The sequence below is a fragment of the Anneissia japonica genome, unplaced genomic scaffold (genome assembly GCF_011630105.1).
Source record: "Anneissia japonica isolate Jap-2015-1 unplaced genomic scaffold, ASM1163010v1 scaffold287617_len321496_cov130, whole genome shotgun sequence".
NCBI lineage: Eukaryota > Metazoa > Echinodermata > Crinoidea > Comatulida > Comatulidae > Anneissia > Anneissia japonica.
In genome coordinates, this window is record NW_022696710.1 from 140,123 (window position 1) to 157,919 (window position 17,797).

Consider the following 17,797-nt stretch of genomic DNA (forward strand, 5'->3'; position numbering starts at 1 on the left):
CATATGTATACACGTATATATACATATATATATATACACGTATATATATATACGTGTATACATATTATATGTACGTGTATATGTATATATATACGTGTATATATGTATATATATGTTCGTATATATATATATATATGTGTGTATATATGTATATATAGGGCCTATATACTTTTTAAGTCATATATCATGCATAGGAATGTTGACGCCTGCAAGGCTCTTGTTTTTATCCAAATTGAGTCACCAAAATGGTCGCTCTTAGACACTTTTTAATAAGTACTTATTTACGGAACACTGTAATTCTGCATATTCTAGAATAGAGGCCAGGTATGCCCATAAGCCCTCTATAAGTTGACATTTTGCGATACTTAGTTTGTTTTCTATTCTTAGAATTTTTATTACAATATTATAAATTTCGAATAAAATTAAATGAAATATAAAATAATTTAATATCTTGCCATATACAACCAAGAAAAAACATTTCTGTTAAAAATAATCATGCCTAACTAAAGTGTACAATCAAAAGTAACACCAAAACCTTTTGTTTGACAGCATTTAACAAGGATTCTCGTATTACAGAGTGACATGGTTTCAAAAGTCATATGACTGTAAATTTGTCGAACTTGGAATCTCTGTTATTTGTACCGAAATAGCCACTAAATTACCTTGTTTTTTTATTTGGGGCTCTTTTCTACAAATTTAGAAGCATTTGACAACATTCGGGAGATGGGAGATTGTATAAAGTTTTAGGAAACTCTGGAATGGTTGGGAAATTTTCCTTAGCATACGAATCCTCGGGTTTAAGTTTACAAAAGTACAAAATGAGAGCTATTTAATTATTGATAAACAGTTCTTCCTAATAAATAGCAGTATGATGTTTATCACAATAATAGAATCATGAAATATGTTAGGGATGTGAATAATAACTGAGAGCGAATACCCTTATTAAAAAAAAACAAAAACTGTACGGTACATTTATTGCCCTAACCATCGCATCATGTCATTAACTTACATAGATAAATTAATGACTATGTATTTATTTCCATAGTAAAAAAGAATAAAGAAAAGAAACGACAACTGCAAATCCTACAGGAGAAGATCACAGAGAATAAGTCACGATGGATAGAAGAACAAGAAAGAGTAGAGGTTGCACAGCAGCAATTAATAGAACAGCAAGACAGAACAGTACACAATCTGCTAGTATCCCAAAGTGGTTTGGATGAAGAGTATGGCTTTTTTGTGCAGTGTACCATAATTCGAATTAGAAGTTTAAATCTGCTTAACCTGCAAAAAATTGTTTGTTTTTTTTAATAATTATGTACTTCCTTTAATATGACATGCTATTTAAATACCATATTTAAGATAACTTACATTTTTTCAGAGCTCGGAACCAGATTTTAAAACAGCATGCTCAGAATATGGCAGCTATCAACAATCAAATGCAAATGGCTCGTCTAAAGCAGCAAAAGATGTAGGTTTTGAAAAAATGGAATATAAATATAGGAATATGGAAAATAGGTATAAACTTTTCTCACTCAACAGAATTTCTTTTGTTTGAATATGTTACTTACATACATCATTGTGTGGTATAAAATATTTAATCTGGAAAATCCTATTAATCTTTTTTACTAGAATGTAAATATATGTTATTATTGAACATTATTAATTAGACAGTAGCTGCAATGAGAGGTTTGTTTACACAGTCTACAAAATCAAAGTATTGTACAACATAAATATATGGGTTACTTCCTATTAATTTTTCATAGTATATGATTAATAATTGTTTTATTTATTTTTCTTTAGCCTTGATGGAAAACTGGCCAGACGAGAAACTTACTTGCAGAACCTTAAAAAGAAACAAGAAAAAGAAAATGCAATAGCTCTATCAAAGGGATCAGAAACTGAACTTGAAAAGCTTAAGAGAAATCATGTAAGATTGGGTTATAAATATGTACCAAATTACCACAGTGACTATAGCCAATTTAAAAATAAAAAACAATAGATACAAGTATCATTATAGACACACAGTTCAACTCAAAATTTGTTGTTATTTGTATCTTAGCAAATACCGGAAGTTTATTTAATTCATGTTTTCAGTGTTATTTCTTTTCAATTTGGACTTTTGCCATTAAATCCACCTACAACTTTCTAAGATTATGGTCCAAGGTAATAAATAATTTAATTCACTTTGCTACCACCGTGTTTTTCAAAATTTGATTATTTATTTCCTTTTTTGTTTCTTAGTATTTTACACCAAACAATAATGGTAAGGGGAAGCTTAAGAAAAATATTCACTATAACTCTGAGGAGTCAGCTGCCCCTTATTTACATTAAAATAAAACACATACAAAAATAAGAACAATCCAACATTATATACACTTTTATAGAGAGCAGCTTAGTTCATTCTGCTAATCTGGTGGTAGCCAATGTGTGTGTTTGCTGAACCGTGGAGATCTCTAGGTCCCCGGTTCAATTCCCAGCGCTGCCTCTCCTTGTTTTTTAGCTGAAGGGCTGATTCTACAATAGCGCACCGTCTTTTGGATTAGACATTTAAGTCATTGGTCCCGTGTGCATTTATGGCAGTACACTCTTCGGAAAATAGTAGGGGATTGTCTCCCGGTGTACTGCCCAATCACCACCAGGACCCCACTGGAAATAAGTCTTCTTCTAGACTTTCATGGGCTCTCTTTTGTGTTTACAGCGAATAAATCCAATCCAATCTAATCAACTTTTACAATTTGAAAATATATAATAAATACCATTTTTCTATCATTAAAAAACTGTTTGATCAATAATTAAACCAAGCACAATCGATGTTAACTTACTCTGAGCTTTCATCAATGTTCTACAGCTATAATATCCACAACCAGATGAAACTATTCGATTAATCAGAGATGTATGTAAACATGTTTTTATAATTTTCAAAAAATGGATGAAAAATTATTTTTGATGTTTCTATACTGTTATAAAACAGTGGCAAAAAAGTGTCATAAATGATTATCACAGGAAGCAGAGATAAACATTGAATTGAAGGCGATAGAGGCTGAGAGACAACAATCTATGAGTCTGCTACGTGATCGTCTTGCATCGGAAAATAAAGCCGTTTTGAAAAACCAAGATGCTCAGCTTGGACTTCTGATTGGCAAGCTTCAAGTTGGGCAGACACGTCGCCAAGGAATCATCAGGAAAAACAATAGAATAATTAATGAACTTCAGGTTTGTGGTACATTTAGTGGTAATGGTAGTACCTTCCACAATAAAACCTCTCAATGTGCTAACCACATTCAGAACAACAATCATTCAAACAACCAAATAAAAAAACAATTTAATTAAAAATAAAATATTGTATTTGGTTGTACATTGTCCGGTTAACCATGCAATCACTGTATTGATTCCAACTTTCCAATCCAACATGCTTGTCATGTCATAACATTTAACAAATTATAATAAAGAGAAATATATAATTAAGAAATCAGACTAAGAATATTGGGCATTGTTGTGGTCATGTGGTGTCCTGAGAAGGTTAACTTTTTATCATGGGTATACATTATGGAAGCAATGCAATACTTAGCCACCTATTCCTGATATAAATCACTATTTTCAGGGGAATAGTAGGCCCTACTTTCTATTGCCAGTTTCCTAACTAATGCCTAGAATCTATGTATGAGGTATATATATATATAACATATAATAATCAAGATAGCCTTTTACACTGTTAGATTATATATAAATCATCAAAGAAAGTGTAAATACAGTGTTCCAATAAAGGATATGACGGTACATTGTGTAGCATAGCTTTCAACAGATGTTTTCCTATCATGTAATAAATTATAACTCTTTATCATGTAATAAGCATTGCTCTTCATAATGAATCAAACATCTTTTCATCATCATAAAATAAGCATAGCTCTTCATCATAAATTATAATAAACATAGCTCTTCATAATGTAATAGGCATAGCTCTTCATCATGTAATAAGCATAGCTCTTCATAATTGTAATACACATAGCTCTTCATCATGTAATAAGCATATCTCTGTACAATTGTAATAAGCACAGCTCTTAATCATGTAATAAGCATAGCTCTTCATCATGTACAGTAATAGGCATAGCTCTTCATTATATAAGAAGCATAGCTCTTCATCATGTAATAAGCATAGCTCTTCATTGTGTAATAAGCATAGCTTTTCATCATGTAATAAGCATAGATCTTCATCATGTAATAAGCATAGCTCTTCATCATGTAATAAGCACAGCTTTTTATCATGTAATAACAACTCTTGTCATTTTATGACTGCTGCCGCGATATTTGTCCTCTTGATTTCAACAATTCACTGGCAATGGTGGCCTATGAATGTTTTATCTACAGGCTCAATTGCTTGATAGTGTTGTTGAGAATGATGTGCCAACACAAGTAACTAATAGCATTATAAAGAATCATATGCGAGAAGTAGAAGACCTGCATGAGAAAATGCAAGAAGCTAAGAGAAAACAATATCGCATTTTGAAAGATAAAGTAGAGTCCAGGACTATAAAGAAAGAAAAGTAAGTTCAATCTAAATTTCCTGAATTATGTTTTTTTTTTAACTTAAATATTATACAATATCGTTTATTTCCAACTCCACCTGATATTTGTACTTGTGCCCCCGACACAATCCTCTTCCAACATTTGTTCCCTGCACTACCCCAGACACTACAATATCCGCATCATCATTTATCACTTCACTTCATATAATCATGCCTTTTAGCATGTGACTCAACAATTCATTTTTTCCGCTGTAGCGGGAAAAGCCAAAGAAAGTACAAAACATTAGCTTACTGTAGCAAGAAAAGTAAAACATAATGATGATTAGGATGAAGGGAGTTCTGGGGATGGTTGTGGTTAGTGATTGTATTGATGGTGATGATGATGTAATTACCTTCTATGATTACTCTAGTGATTTATTGGTGATTCATTTTGTTTTATTCTATTTACACAATATAAGAAGATAATATGTTTTGACAGTTACAATGGCAATATGAAAAATAGCAAATTATCAATAATGGGAAAGTTTGTACCTCATGGAATACGTTATTGGCATGATAATTATTGTTAATAATTTTTCCTTGACAGGGCAATGGAATATGAGATTGATGTTGAAATGAAAAGACCAAAATCTGATTCTGCTGCTGCGTAAGTGATTTTTATACTCATTTATGAATTATAAACAAAAGCATTAATATTGTTACACATGACTGCCGGCCAAACACTCTCATAATAATAATAATAATAATAATAATAATAATAATAATAATAATAATAATAATAATAATAATAATAATAATAATAATAATAATAATAATAATAATAATAATATGTTAGGTTTATGTAGCGCTTAATGCCAAAAACGTTGCATGGACTAGGACTGGGGTAACCCCCTACGCGTCTCGAAAGATGTACTGGGTTCTTTATAATGCACATGAGCCAATTGTACACTGGACCATCGGTTTATAGTACTTCATTGCTGAAATAAATTGAATTGAATTTATTTGGTATAAACAACATAAAGAATTATGGACACATACAAGGAGGAATATAATAAAACTACAAAAAAGCGCATGGTTCTTGATTACCTAAAATTATGAAAAAGAGGAAGACAAAAAGACAATAAACGATGCTGTTTATATACAGGGATAACCCCATGGAAGTAGTTAAAAACAACTTATTTCCAAATGGGTCCTTAAATAATTAATAAACGTTCAAGAAGATAAATAGTAGGCCTATTAAAGTTCAGTACTTAATTAAAACATCAAAATTCTAAAAAATGAATTAATAAGCTATTAGTAGAGCTCCGCATAGTAGACTATCGTTAAATATTGGTTGGTTGGTGACTGACTTTGAATGAGTAGTATGACACAGTTCCTTTTAGTTCACTGCAAACTTGTATTCACACAAACAGTACGTTGGTTACAATCAGCTAAACTCCAGGTTTCAGATGTTAGAGAACCCTTTTAGAGTGGAGTCAGCTCAGCTCTGTACTTTTCTTCTGTGTTGAATCTAACTACTGACTACTGACTACTGATTACTGGTTACTGACTACTGATTACTGGTTACTGACTACTGATCCAGTGATATGGGGGTGTTTGCCTATTATACTTTAGATAATGGGGGTGTGTCTCAAGTAAGTCACCCCATACTTTTAGAGTTTCTTATTGGATCATAGAGAAATTCTTTCTCTATGATTTAGTAACTTGCTTACCAAAAAACTGCTAATTAAGATGTATCACAAACTTCAGAGCTTAGGCTCAAAACTGACAATCATAGATTCATAGTGTGAGAAAGGCCAAATCCAACTGACTAGGGTAAAGTTATACAAAGTCCAGTTATATTATTAGATTATCTGTATACTCAAGTTGAGCATTAAAACTTTCAAACCAATTTAAAGCATTTATCAGGTGAAGGGTATCGATTCCAATGGTTATGCAAGTTCATACCATTGAACCTTAATACTACATTACATCCCTTTCAATTATTTTTTATTTTTATTTTTTACATCATAACATAAAGGTAAAATTTACTACAATGTGTAGTAGGCATAAAGCAATATAACAATTCATTTTAAAAAAATTAAATCGTTAAACATAAAAAATTCATAGCATATAATACAAGTGGTGCAAGATGAATACGTGTCAATTTCCATCATTTACTCATATTCACTCTCTCTTTCTCTCCATTTTTAAGAGACAGGTACAGTAGAGCATACTGACATTTGGAGTGTTGGCATCCCTGGTGCTCCAGGAAGAAATTTGTACCAACATGACTGCATGCTTTATGTCGGTCCCGGTAAATACAGGATCGCTAAACAATTGATTTAACGACCTAGCCTCGCATTCCCGAATTGAATAATGAAAAAATCCCAATTAATGAATGAATAATAAATAGAAAAATAACTGAAACAAAGTGAAAAACAAATAATAAATTTAAAAATCAAATTGAAACCATAAATCTGTAACGTCTAGTCTTGCCATATCCGACGTGTACGATCAAAACTTAAACTACAAAGTAAATAAAAGCAATTTTCAAATGAGATTTACCACACATTGCGACTAGTTGTTGAGGTTTGTCGGCCCGTCCGTACGTATGTTAATTTATATACGTTTCATGTAGTCTTTTGACTCTTCACCACCCTCAAGTGTGCTTTTCATATGAATATTGAATATAATGTCAATGCTTAACTAAGAAATCAAAAGTAAAACTTTGTCGTAAGAATGCGTGACAATCGTGCATTTCGTTAAGAAACAAATTTTCCTCTAATAATCAATCGATATACATTTCTTATCGTTATCTTTATTAATCCTAGACGTTTCATTACAAGTAAAATATTTATGTTAACAGATTTAAGAATAAAAATTGCGTTTTGTAACGTCTTACATTAGCAATCAGTTATTAACTAAGACAGCAACCATTTGGTTGTTTTTCTGTACATAATATTTTTAATTTACTTGCATGTTAAGACTCAACAAGTGATCAATCTTGTTATTTAATGTCTTATCGAAGTTAGGATTTGAAAATGTAATCTCATCTTAGTTATCATAAAAGAAACATTTCGTATTATGAAGTTACAAACTCATATAAAACAAATATAAATGAAATTCAAATCAAATATGGTAGTGTATGTTAAACAGTTATTCGAGATTCTATGCATAATTATAGCGGGTTGTACTCAGTAAATCGTGATACTGGTACTCAATAATCTCCTGTTTATATAATATACACTCAAAGTAGACTTTCATACCTTCGAAACTTATACGTAAATAAATGATCGTTTATGTATTTCAATTAATCTTAAGTTATTCAATTATTGTGTTAATAATTCGTTACATTATACAATTTCTTTAGGAACTGTTTTGGCGAACCGCATATTTGTATTTTGTTTTCAAGGAGAATCTGTTTAATGATATTTTTAGTATCAGTATATCTATCAATGTTCCACCAAAACCTACAGTCCTTAAAATGTATTTTCTTTATTTCTAATTTAATCTTTATCAAGTTCTGTGTATGATACCAATACTTGTAATTGTCCTGCTTTAAATCGGGCACGTCTTAAAGTCATAGTCGTATCCACTGGAGCTCCCATAATTAGATTTGATAATCGTTTAATTTGCTCCTCCTTCAATGGGTATGATACGGCTAATCCCATATTGTTTTCTAAACATTCAATGTATTTTGTAAAGTCTATTGGTTCCACTTTAGTGGTGTAAATAAATGTCTTTGAATCAAGCACGGGAAGTTTATTATCGCGTTCGTCAATGAATTCAATATTTTTGGTATTGTCATTAATCACGTTTAGTTCATTCTTACTTGTCTGTTCATTATCATTGGCCTTATTGATCAACTGTCTGAATGATCAATTTCTGAATGTGTGTAACATTCTTTCGTTCATCCGTGGCTCTCATGAAACATGGTTTAAGTCTATTTTAATTAAATACATCACGTAATACTTCGCCTTTAAGTGTTGCTAGAATATAGTGTGTTCTGTCTAATACTTGATGTACAGCTAAAGGTCCAACCCATTGATATCCAACCCTGCTGATATTTTCTTTGAGTTGGCAGTCAAAGAAGATGATGTAGGCTTGTACAAATACACTAATTGTCCTACAGAATAAATTGGGCTCTTATACAGTCGTTGCGAAATTTTGGCATTATGATTATCTTAGTTTGTTCGTTGTAGTGTAAGCATGGTTGTTGAAATGTGCTGAAATTTCTTTTTGAGGTGTTCAAGATATTCCTCGTATTAGTCCCGACATGGGATTGAAGGTTAATTTCGTTAAATTCGGAGGTTGTCTTCCGAATACTAACTCATATGGTGAATGATCACCCAGATATGGTGATGAAAATGAGTTATATGCATAACATGTAATTGATACGAATCTAACCCAATCTGTACCAAATTGATTAAGGTTCACCTTTAAAAGGTCGGACAATGTACGAATATGACGTTCGACTTGTAAACTACCGTGATTTTGTACACTTATGATTTTTCTGTCGATGTTGAGAGTGTTACATAAGAGTGTTAAAAGTTTGCCTGTTAGTGAACTAGCTGCGTCTGTAATAAGACGGGATGGGGTCCAAATATGGTAATAACTTTCTGTATTAATGCTTCACAAATTGTTTCTGCATCAAGTGATTTTAAAGGTACACAGATTAAAAATCGTGTAATTTCATCACATACTACCATAATGTGTTTGAATATACAGATTTTGTTTGAATCGCTCTTGCTGCCTTCTTATCGGCTGGCAGAATATCATGAGCTAAATAATCGTAGACAGGTTTAAAGAATGGTGACGTTTCCTGTTCAATTTGTAATTGTTTAACATCAACTGGAAAATTATAATCTCTGATTATTTTTCTACGGATAACGTCCATCAATTTGTCTAATTCCTTTTGTTTCGGAATGTGTGTTGTTTTTAGTTCAGTAATAGTTGGAACCAATGGGCTTGGTGATGTGTACAATTCAATTGGTACATCTCTATAGGTTATATCATTATTTTCTTTATCCACAAGTCTCTGTTCCCTAAGTACTGTTGGTTGTTGTTTAGGTCTGTCTGGTATTGATAATGGTGGTACAATTAGTGGGTCAGTTGAAGGTCGAAGTGTACTAGGTGTAGTGAGTGGAGGTGTGGGTGATTGGTGTTGTGTGTCTGTTTGCGGTGATGATTGAGGTCGCGTGGCTGTTGTCGTGTGCTGTGTAGTACTCGTGTCATTGATTTGTGTTTGTTTGGGTTTGTAGAGGTCTGGTATTTTAATTCCCATTTTCCTAGCATATGACCTAGTTACTGGTCTTGAAACTGTTTGTGTTGTTGGATTTACACTATCATTGGTATCAATTTCAGAACAGTTAAATGCAATTGGTACAATTTGATCAATTTCAGAATCCTCATCTCTTGGTGCACGAGTTAGGAAGTCAGCTAGCACTAATTCAGTACCCTTTTTGTATCCAATTTTAAAAACATAGCCTGGTAATCTTAGTATCCGTTTTTGTAGGCGATTTCTGCAAGGTTGGTCTTTAGAGTTCCAAATTTGTACAATGGCTGAGTGATCAACAAATGCATCAAACTCACATCCTTTTAACAAATGCTTAAATGCTGATATGTTAATGTAAAGACCAAATAGTTCTAATTCTGTTACACTGTATCGTTTGCAAGCTTCAGGGAGGACTTTTAAATAATATCCAATTATGTGTTCTTCATCATTAACGGTTTGTGTTAAATATGAGCCTTGTTGCAGTCCTAGATGTATCACTGTATATTGTAAATCTACCGTTTTTAGTCGGCATTTTAAGAATTGGTGGCTTAACCATTAGTTCTTTAATTTTATCAAAAGCATTTTGGTGTACGGTAGTCCATTCAAAATTGCGCCTTTTGCTAGCTATTTTGTGTAAAGGACTTAATATTTCTTATACTTTCGGAAAGAAATTTAATACATAATTTACTGCTCCAATAAATCTTTTCGTTTCTTTGGCCGTTTTAGGCCGTGGCAATTTTCTAATTGCTGCGCATCTATCACCTAGTGGTGTTATACAAGCATGTCCTGAACTATTTATCAAAATTCTATGTCCCATGTACTGGACATCATTTCTGAATAGTTTACACTTCTTGAGGCAAACTCTAAAGCCATTAGATTTGAGAGCTTGTAACACTGAAGTAAGATGATTTCTATGTGATGTCTTATCGGTACTAAATAAAATAATATCATCGTGGTGAGCAATACAGAAGTCCTTAAAATTTGGAATATCATTCAAAATTTTGTCAATTTTAGCCTGAAAAATACCTGGTGAAACGTTCAATCCTTGTGCCAACCGCTTATAAAAATAATGTTTACCACCATGATATGAAGCTATACCTGTGTATTGCTGAGCTTGTTTTGTTAACGGAACACAATGGAATGCGGATTTGAGATCAATTACACTTACGACTTTAGCATTAGCGTTTCCTATTGTCTTTATAGTTTCAACTAGTAGCGGGAATGGGTGGTTTATACGTTTGATTCTGGAATTTAAGTACCGAAAATCTGTAACGACGCGTTTATCAGTTGAGTTTTTCTTGGAAACTAGTAGTACAGGTGATGTGTACGATTGATGTCCTATTTCTAGAATCCCCAATTTAACTAATTTGTTTAGTTCTGTGTCAATATTCTTTTTGTCTTTGTCTGTAGCGAAATATGGTCGTATGAAAAATGGGTCATAGTTTGTTAAATGAATGTCTGCTTGAAAGTTAGGGCAACTGGAAAGTTCACCATACAGTGAAAATGCTTCCCTATGTTTAGTTAGTGTATCATAGAGGTCATCCTTTTCAGTATGGGATAAAATGCTGTCACTAAGATCAATATATTTCCTGAGTACTTCTTGTTCTGTCATTGAAGCTAATGGATCGTTTATTTCTAAATGTGGATATTTTCTTAAGTTATCTTGCTTGAATTTTAGTCTGTCAATTGGTAGTTCATTAGTCACAGTTACAAGGTTAGTTAGGTGAAGATTAGCAACTGATTTTTATTTTGATATTGATACATTACGTTTAGTCGTGTTAGTTAGTTTTTCTTGTGTTTCTCCCCTGTGTAGTGTTACTAACATATCTGATGGACATAACCTAGATATCATATCAGTAGCATGTAAAACTACTTCAGAATTGCGTACAAAAGCTGGGACTCTAGCCCTTAATTTTACAGTTTTGGTATGGCCTGGCCTAATTGTAACATGCGATGTTGGCTTGAATTTGAATACCGTACTTTTGGTCTGATGTGAAATGTGTTGTCCCGAAAGATTAACGTTCCATCTAAGTCAGCTAACGTTTCTGTACCTAAAACTAAATCAATGCCAGTCAAATTTTCTACAATCAAAGCGGAAATTTTAAATTTGTGACTTTGTATTGATAAATCAAATTATACACATCTAGATGTGTATAAGAGACATGGCATATAAGTATTCACCGTTCCCTAAACGAAATTTAGTCGGTTGTACGAGTGTAGGCGTAAGCTGTGACAAATACTTTGAAGATTGGACATAGGATTGAGATATAATTGTCATTGTAGCACCGCTATCAAATAAAGTCAAAACATTTTTGCCATCAGGTAAATTACCTTTAACATAATTTTTAGCATTTAATTGTAAATCAACCTTATCTGAATTTCCAAGATATTGCGCCTTGTGTGAATGTAATGCTGGTTCCTGTTTGTTTGCACTAAGTATTGTATAGGGACTCGAACAATTGGCGTAGTTGTCTAATCCCCTTAGTGAAAATGTGAATTCTGTCGTCTGTTGGTATAAACTGACTGAAAATTTTGAATTCGGTGGCACGTTGTCTACACTCGCGCCAAACGTGACCTGGTTTAGAACAATAATGACAAACTATACCTCGTTCTGTTGTTAAATCGATGCCTAGTTTGGCGATATGGGCTTGGGCTTCGACGGGAATTATTAGTTCTTGGTGCATGGTGTCGTTCGACTGAACGTGAACGCCTAGGGCTATCAGTGGGCCTATTCAAGTTAGCAGTTGCAAGGTCAATTTTATTGCATTAAGTTCGTGTTTAAGTGTTGCAATTTCAGATGTTTCTTGAATATTGAAACTGATTTCTCGTGGCTTATCCTCCACGGACAGATCAAGGTAATTTTGAGCACTAGTTACTAGATTATCTAGTGTGGCATCAGCCGGTATTGACATAGCAATCGCTGTTCTACATTTAGGTGGTAGTGTTGCAATAAATGTATTTTTTATCTGTGGATCTGCGTATCCTATTCTGTGTGCTGCCTGTTTGATACGGGTAATATGCCTTTCAGCACTATCCCCTGTCTGGTAAGTGATTGAGTCGTACTCCCTAATGTGGGTGTACACTGATTTGTTTTTGCTAAACCTGTTATTAAATTGAGTTTTCAAGCTATCCAATGTGTCAAATGTCTTTCCTTGGATCCATAGCCTAGCCTGACCTTGTAAACTACGCTTAAAAATGCTAATGACATTTTGTAATGCAGCATCATCTGCAGGATTTTGTAGCGTATGGGCTTCTAAGTAGTTCATAAAGGAAAGAAAGTGCGCACTAAATTGATCATGGTCTGTTGTTTCACCATCATAGCGTTTAGGTAGGAAATCTGTCTGCCTCAATTGAGGGGCTTGTGGCACTTGTGGTGCTTCGTCTACCATTATGATTAAATTAGCAAATTATATTTTTTTTTAAATATGGTAATGCAAATACATTAACTAAACTCAATTGTTCAACGGAAGCAGCAAATGCAATGATTGAAAATACACTCAAACTCTTTCACACAATGATGGAATTAAAAAATATATTCAACTTACCCATTTAATGCATTCTTGATAAACAAAATGCAAATTCCAAGCAAACAAAAGTTCAGTAAAGAAATGAAATTTAAGAGAAATTAAATGTTCAAAGTTTTACGTTGGCCTAAAGTTCAAAAGTTAGAGCGTTTTCCATCGTCATGGGGTGAAGTCCAAGTGAAGTCGGCTTGTCTCGAATCCTAATAACTTTCGGTCATCTGTCGGCTTGTCTCGAATCCTAATAACTGACGGTCATCTGTCGACTTGTCTCGAATCCTAAAGAGTTTGTCATCTGTCGGCTTGTCTCGAATCCTAATAAGTTTGACATTTGTCGGCTTGACTCGAATCCTATTTTGTGTCTGTTTCGTTTGTTACGTTGTAGGATTTCGGCTGCTAATTGCAGATATGCCTAGCAATATGTGATCTGCTTGTAGTTGTTGCGGTATTTGAAGAAAACGTTTAATTCATTTCCAAGATTCATGTCATTCAGAAAGGACAAACAATGTGCTTAACCGCAATTCGAGTATCGTTTAGTCGTTTAGCGCGTCCTCAATTGTTTGGCGATATGTGCTCAGCTTTGGAAAGGAGGTACCGTGAAATCAATCATTAGGGTCTTGCACCATGTTAAATATCGGTTAGTTGTTGTCGACTTTGAATGAGTAGTATGACACAGTTCCTTTTAGTTCACTGCAAACTTTTATACACACAAACACTACGTTTGTTACAATCAGCTAAACTCCAGGTTTCAGATGTTAGAGAACCCTTTTAGAGTGGAGTCAGCTCAGCTCTGTACTTTTCTTCTGTGTTAAATCTAACTACTGACTACTGATTACTGATTACTGGTTACTGACTAATTACTGGTTACTGACTACTGATCCAGTGATATGGGGGTGTTTGCCTATTATACTTTAGTTTAGTAAGTCACCCCATACTTTTAGAGTTTCTGATTGGATCATAGAGAAATTCTTTCTCTATGATTTAGTAACTTGTTTACCAAAAAACTGCTAATTAAGATGTATCACAAACTTCAGAGCTTAGGCTCAAAACTGACAATCATAGATTCATAGTGTGAGAAAGGCCAAATCCAACTGACTAGGGTAAAGTTATACAAAGTCCAGTTATATTATTAGATTATCTGTATATTCAAGTTGACCATTAAAACTGTCAAACCAATTTAAGGCATTTATCAGGTGAAGGGTATCGATTCCAATGGTTATGCAAGTTCATACTATTGAACCTTAATACTACATCTTTTTTTGATCATATGGTCGCTGGTCGCTGTCTGAACTGCTTGACCGTCAGTTCAATTTGAACTGTAATTTCTTCTGATTTCTGATTCTAAATGTTTGTATATGGCTGCATATTGTAATTGTGGATATCTTCTGTATTTAATCGTTGTGCATTTATTAGTCTTGGAGTTTTATCGAGTAAACTGTTTTGGATGTATTTTTCTAACCGGCGTAGCCCTTACCTAATTGCAACAATGGAGAACTATTCAATTGAATGCCCTCGCGATAACGTGCATGTTGACTCGACGCATGGAATGCCCAATACAAAAGATGACAATACCAGGTACATACCTTGCCTTCGTGAGTATGATATACGTTGTTATCAACCATGTTGTATAAGGAACAAGCGTTATAAACGTAAACGTAAGCGAGGTGGGAGGAAATTAAGACGTAGAATCGAAGTGCGAATAAACACAGGTAACTGTTGGAATAATTTTAAACGTAATTCTAGTAGATGCTGGTCTATTGACGAACGGAAACTTAAGAATAACAATCTAATTAATATCAGATTGGAGCCGAAGTCTAATTTTGTTCACCCGAGCCCCCAATTATTCTTATCAAATGCAAGATCATTGAATAATAAGAACGATGAGTTTGAAGCAACGATAACAAAACTTGGTAATGATGTAGCTGTTATTACAGAATCATGGCTGAATGACCGAACCGAAGCTTTAGCTAACATTCCTAAGTTCAATTGTATTGCAAAGAATAGGTGCGAACGTACAGGAAGAGGAGTTGCTTTATTTATAAATAACAAATTTAGCGTACACAGTTTTGTCGAACATGAAGCATGTGACTATGAATGTTGCTGGAGGAAAGTCATTCTCCCCAATTCAGGTAGGACCTCCCAGTGCTACTTCATAGGAGCCGTCTATTATCCACCATCAGCCATGGTGGTGAAGACTTGTTAGACCATTTAATACATACTGTTGATGCAATCCGTTCCAAAGATCTCTCCACACCTATTCTCATATTAGGGGATTTCAACGACTTGGACACCGGTCTGTTAACATCCAGTCTTTCTATGACTCAGATTGTTCATTTTTCTACACGCAAAAATTCATTCTTGGATAAAGTTTTCATTAGCCATCCTGAACTCTATCACCCTCCTGAACGCCACGCACCCTTAGGTCGTAGCGACCATGACTGTGTGGTTATTAAACCACGAAACGAAATCAAGCAGTCGAAGTATGTCCACACTAAGGTGAGACCTTATACGGACTCCTCACTCAGGAGCTTTGGGCAGTGGATTACGGTACATGAGTGGGGTGAAGTTTATTGGCGCCTACAAAGTTTGTCCCATTATCGGAATGTATTTGCTTCACTTGGCCTCTACGTGCGATGAATCTTCGCAAGGCGTTGATACACGAGTCAGTATACATTGAGTGCGCCACTTCTATGTGAATGGCGCGTGTTGCAAAACAGGTAAATATGACGCCATATCGTTTTTCTAAGGTGCGTCCTCGTTTGATTTCAAATGGTCCGAAGTAGTCGGTACCAACCCTAGTGAAAGGTGGTTCATCCGGAGCGATGCCATCCACTGGCAGATCTGCCATCTTCTGCTCACATGGTTTTGATCTTAATTTTCGACACATCACACACTTGCCAATTATTCTCCGAATAGCTGAGTTAGCCTTCACGATCCAGTATTTTTCTCTCAACTTCGACAATACAAAGTTCCGTCCACTATGTCCTACAACACTATGAGTGTGACGAATGATAAGTTCCGAAACATTGGATTTGTTCGGCAAGATAACTGGTTGCTTGCTTTCCTGCGGCATTCTTGAACGTTCCAAACGTCCTCCCACTCTCAATGTTCCATTTGATATTGTGGGATCCAACTTGAAGATTGAACTTCCTGTCTTTATCGGCTTAGCAACATTCTTTTCCAAACTTTCGATTTCATCTCCAAACGCCTTTCTCTGAACCAGTATTATCACTTCTCTCTCCGCATTCTCAATGTCGGATAATTCTAAGGGTTTGCCAAATTCTGCAGCTTTACTTTGTCTTAGTTTGGATATTTCTGCTTCTACTAGCCGTCCTGTTTCTTTTGAATCATTCCCGTTAATCATTCCTGTTAACTCTTTTGTCAATTCTTTACGCAGTTTGCTGAAATTATGCAACATACTTCGAAACTTCAACAGCCATGCTACAGATTTTCTCAAGGTTGCCCAATCTGAATATCTGTTCATCACACGAGTCAGAATTTCCTCTGATTCAGCCAACATGATAGCACTTACTAATATAGGTGCCTTTACTTCAGGATCGTTGTCTCTCAGTTCTAAGGCGCAGCGTTCTTTGGGCCAGTTCTCTTCTGGCTTCCACAAGAAATCTGGTCCTTCAAGCCAACGATGGCAGTTTAAAAATTCTTCGGAGGTCTGTCCTCTCGATGCATCGTCTGCGGGATTTAATTCTGTAGGAACATACTTCCACTGTGACGGTGCTGATCGGTCTAGAATAGTAGTTAAGCGGTTCGCCACAAAGGTATGATACCTTGCTGTCCTGTCGTTTATATATCCGAGGACGGCCGTGCTGTCCGACCAAAATACACTTGGTCCTACTTCACTTTGTAATTCTTCCTTCAGTAAGGAATCTAACTTTGTTGCAATGGTAGCAGCATTCAGTTCAAGTCTGAGAACAGTTATATTCTTAAGCGGTGCCACTCTAGCTTTTCCCATTAAAAAACTGCAATGTATGTCTCCTAGTTGATTCACTGACTGTAGGTAAGCCACAGATCCGTATCCACTTTCACTTGCGTCTGCAAAGTGGTGAATTTTAGAGTGTTTCAACTCTCCAAAGTTGACAGGTCGGTAACAGCGCTGAACTGAAATTTGCTCGAACTTGGGAGATTTCGTTTCCAAACTGTCCAGCCCTCGCTTAAGGATTTTGGTATTTCTTCGTCCCATTCTAGATTGAGCCGACATAAATCTTGCAGCAAGTTCTTAGCTGGTAATATGAGGGGTGCTGCAAATCCTAAAGGATCGTAAACAGATGAGACAATTGACAAGATACCTCGTCTGGTAGCAGGTTGTTCTCTCTCAGCTACTTTGAAACTGAAGCTGTCTGTCTCCACCATCCAATGAACTCCCAGGACACGTTCAATTGGCAGAGCGTCACGATCCAAGTCAAGACCATTTAATTCTTTGGCCCTTTCTGCTTCCGGTATAGTTGATATCACGTTACGTCGATTGCTACTCCACTTGG

General features: G+C 34.8%; 2 protein-coding genes and 1 pseudogene across 2 annotated transcripts in view; 1 reads left to right on the forward strand and 2 right to left on the reverse strand.

The window, feature by feature from the left end:
• The window catches only part of LOC117102152 (centrosomal protein of 112 kDa-like), an 18,387-nt gene extending 13,214 nt beyond the window's left edge, over positions 1–5,173 (forward strand). Inside the window, exons 9-14 of the mRNA XM_033242360.1 lie at positions 1,046–1,223; positions 1,379–1,468; positions 1,801–1,927; positions 3,004–3,213; positions 4,366–4,541; positions 5,110–5,173. Coding sequence (XP_033098251.1) covers positions 1,046–1,223; positions 1,379–1,468; positions 1,801–1,927; positions 3,004–3,213; positions 4,366–4,541; positions 5,110–5,173 — 845 coding nt within the window. The remainder of the gene's footprint in view (positions 1–1,045; positions 1,224–1,378; positions 1,469–1,800; positions 1,928–3,003; positions 3,214–4,365; positions 4,542–5,109) is intronic.
• A 3,187-nt stretch (positions 5,174–8,360) lies between these two features.
• On the reverse strand, positions 8,361–10,609 carry LOC117102153 (annotated as a pseudogene).
• Positions 10,610–15,843: 5,234 nt separating this feature from the next.
• On the reverse strand, positions 15,844–17,271 carry LOC117102154. Its single transcript, XM_033242362.1, has one exon. The coding sequence runs from the start codon at positions 17,269–17,271 to the stop codon at positions 15,844–15,846; it is 1,428 nt and encodes a 475-aa protein (XP_033098253.1).
• Positions 17,272–17,797: the final 526 nt, after the last annotated feature.

Excerpts from the sequence above, each read along its gene's own strand:
- LOC117102154 (XM_033242362.1), bottom strand. The coding sequence starts at position 17,271 with ATGGGAAAAGCTAGAGTGGCACCGCTTAAGAATATAACTGTTCTCAGA.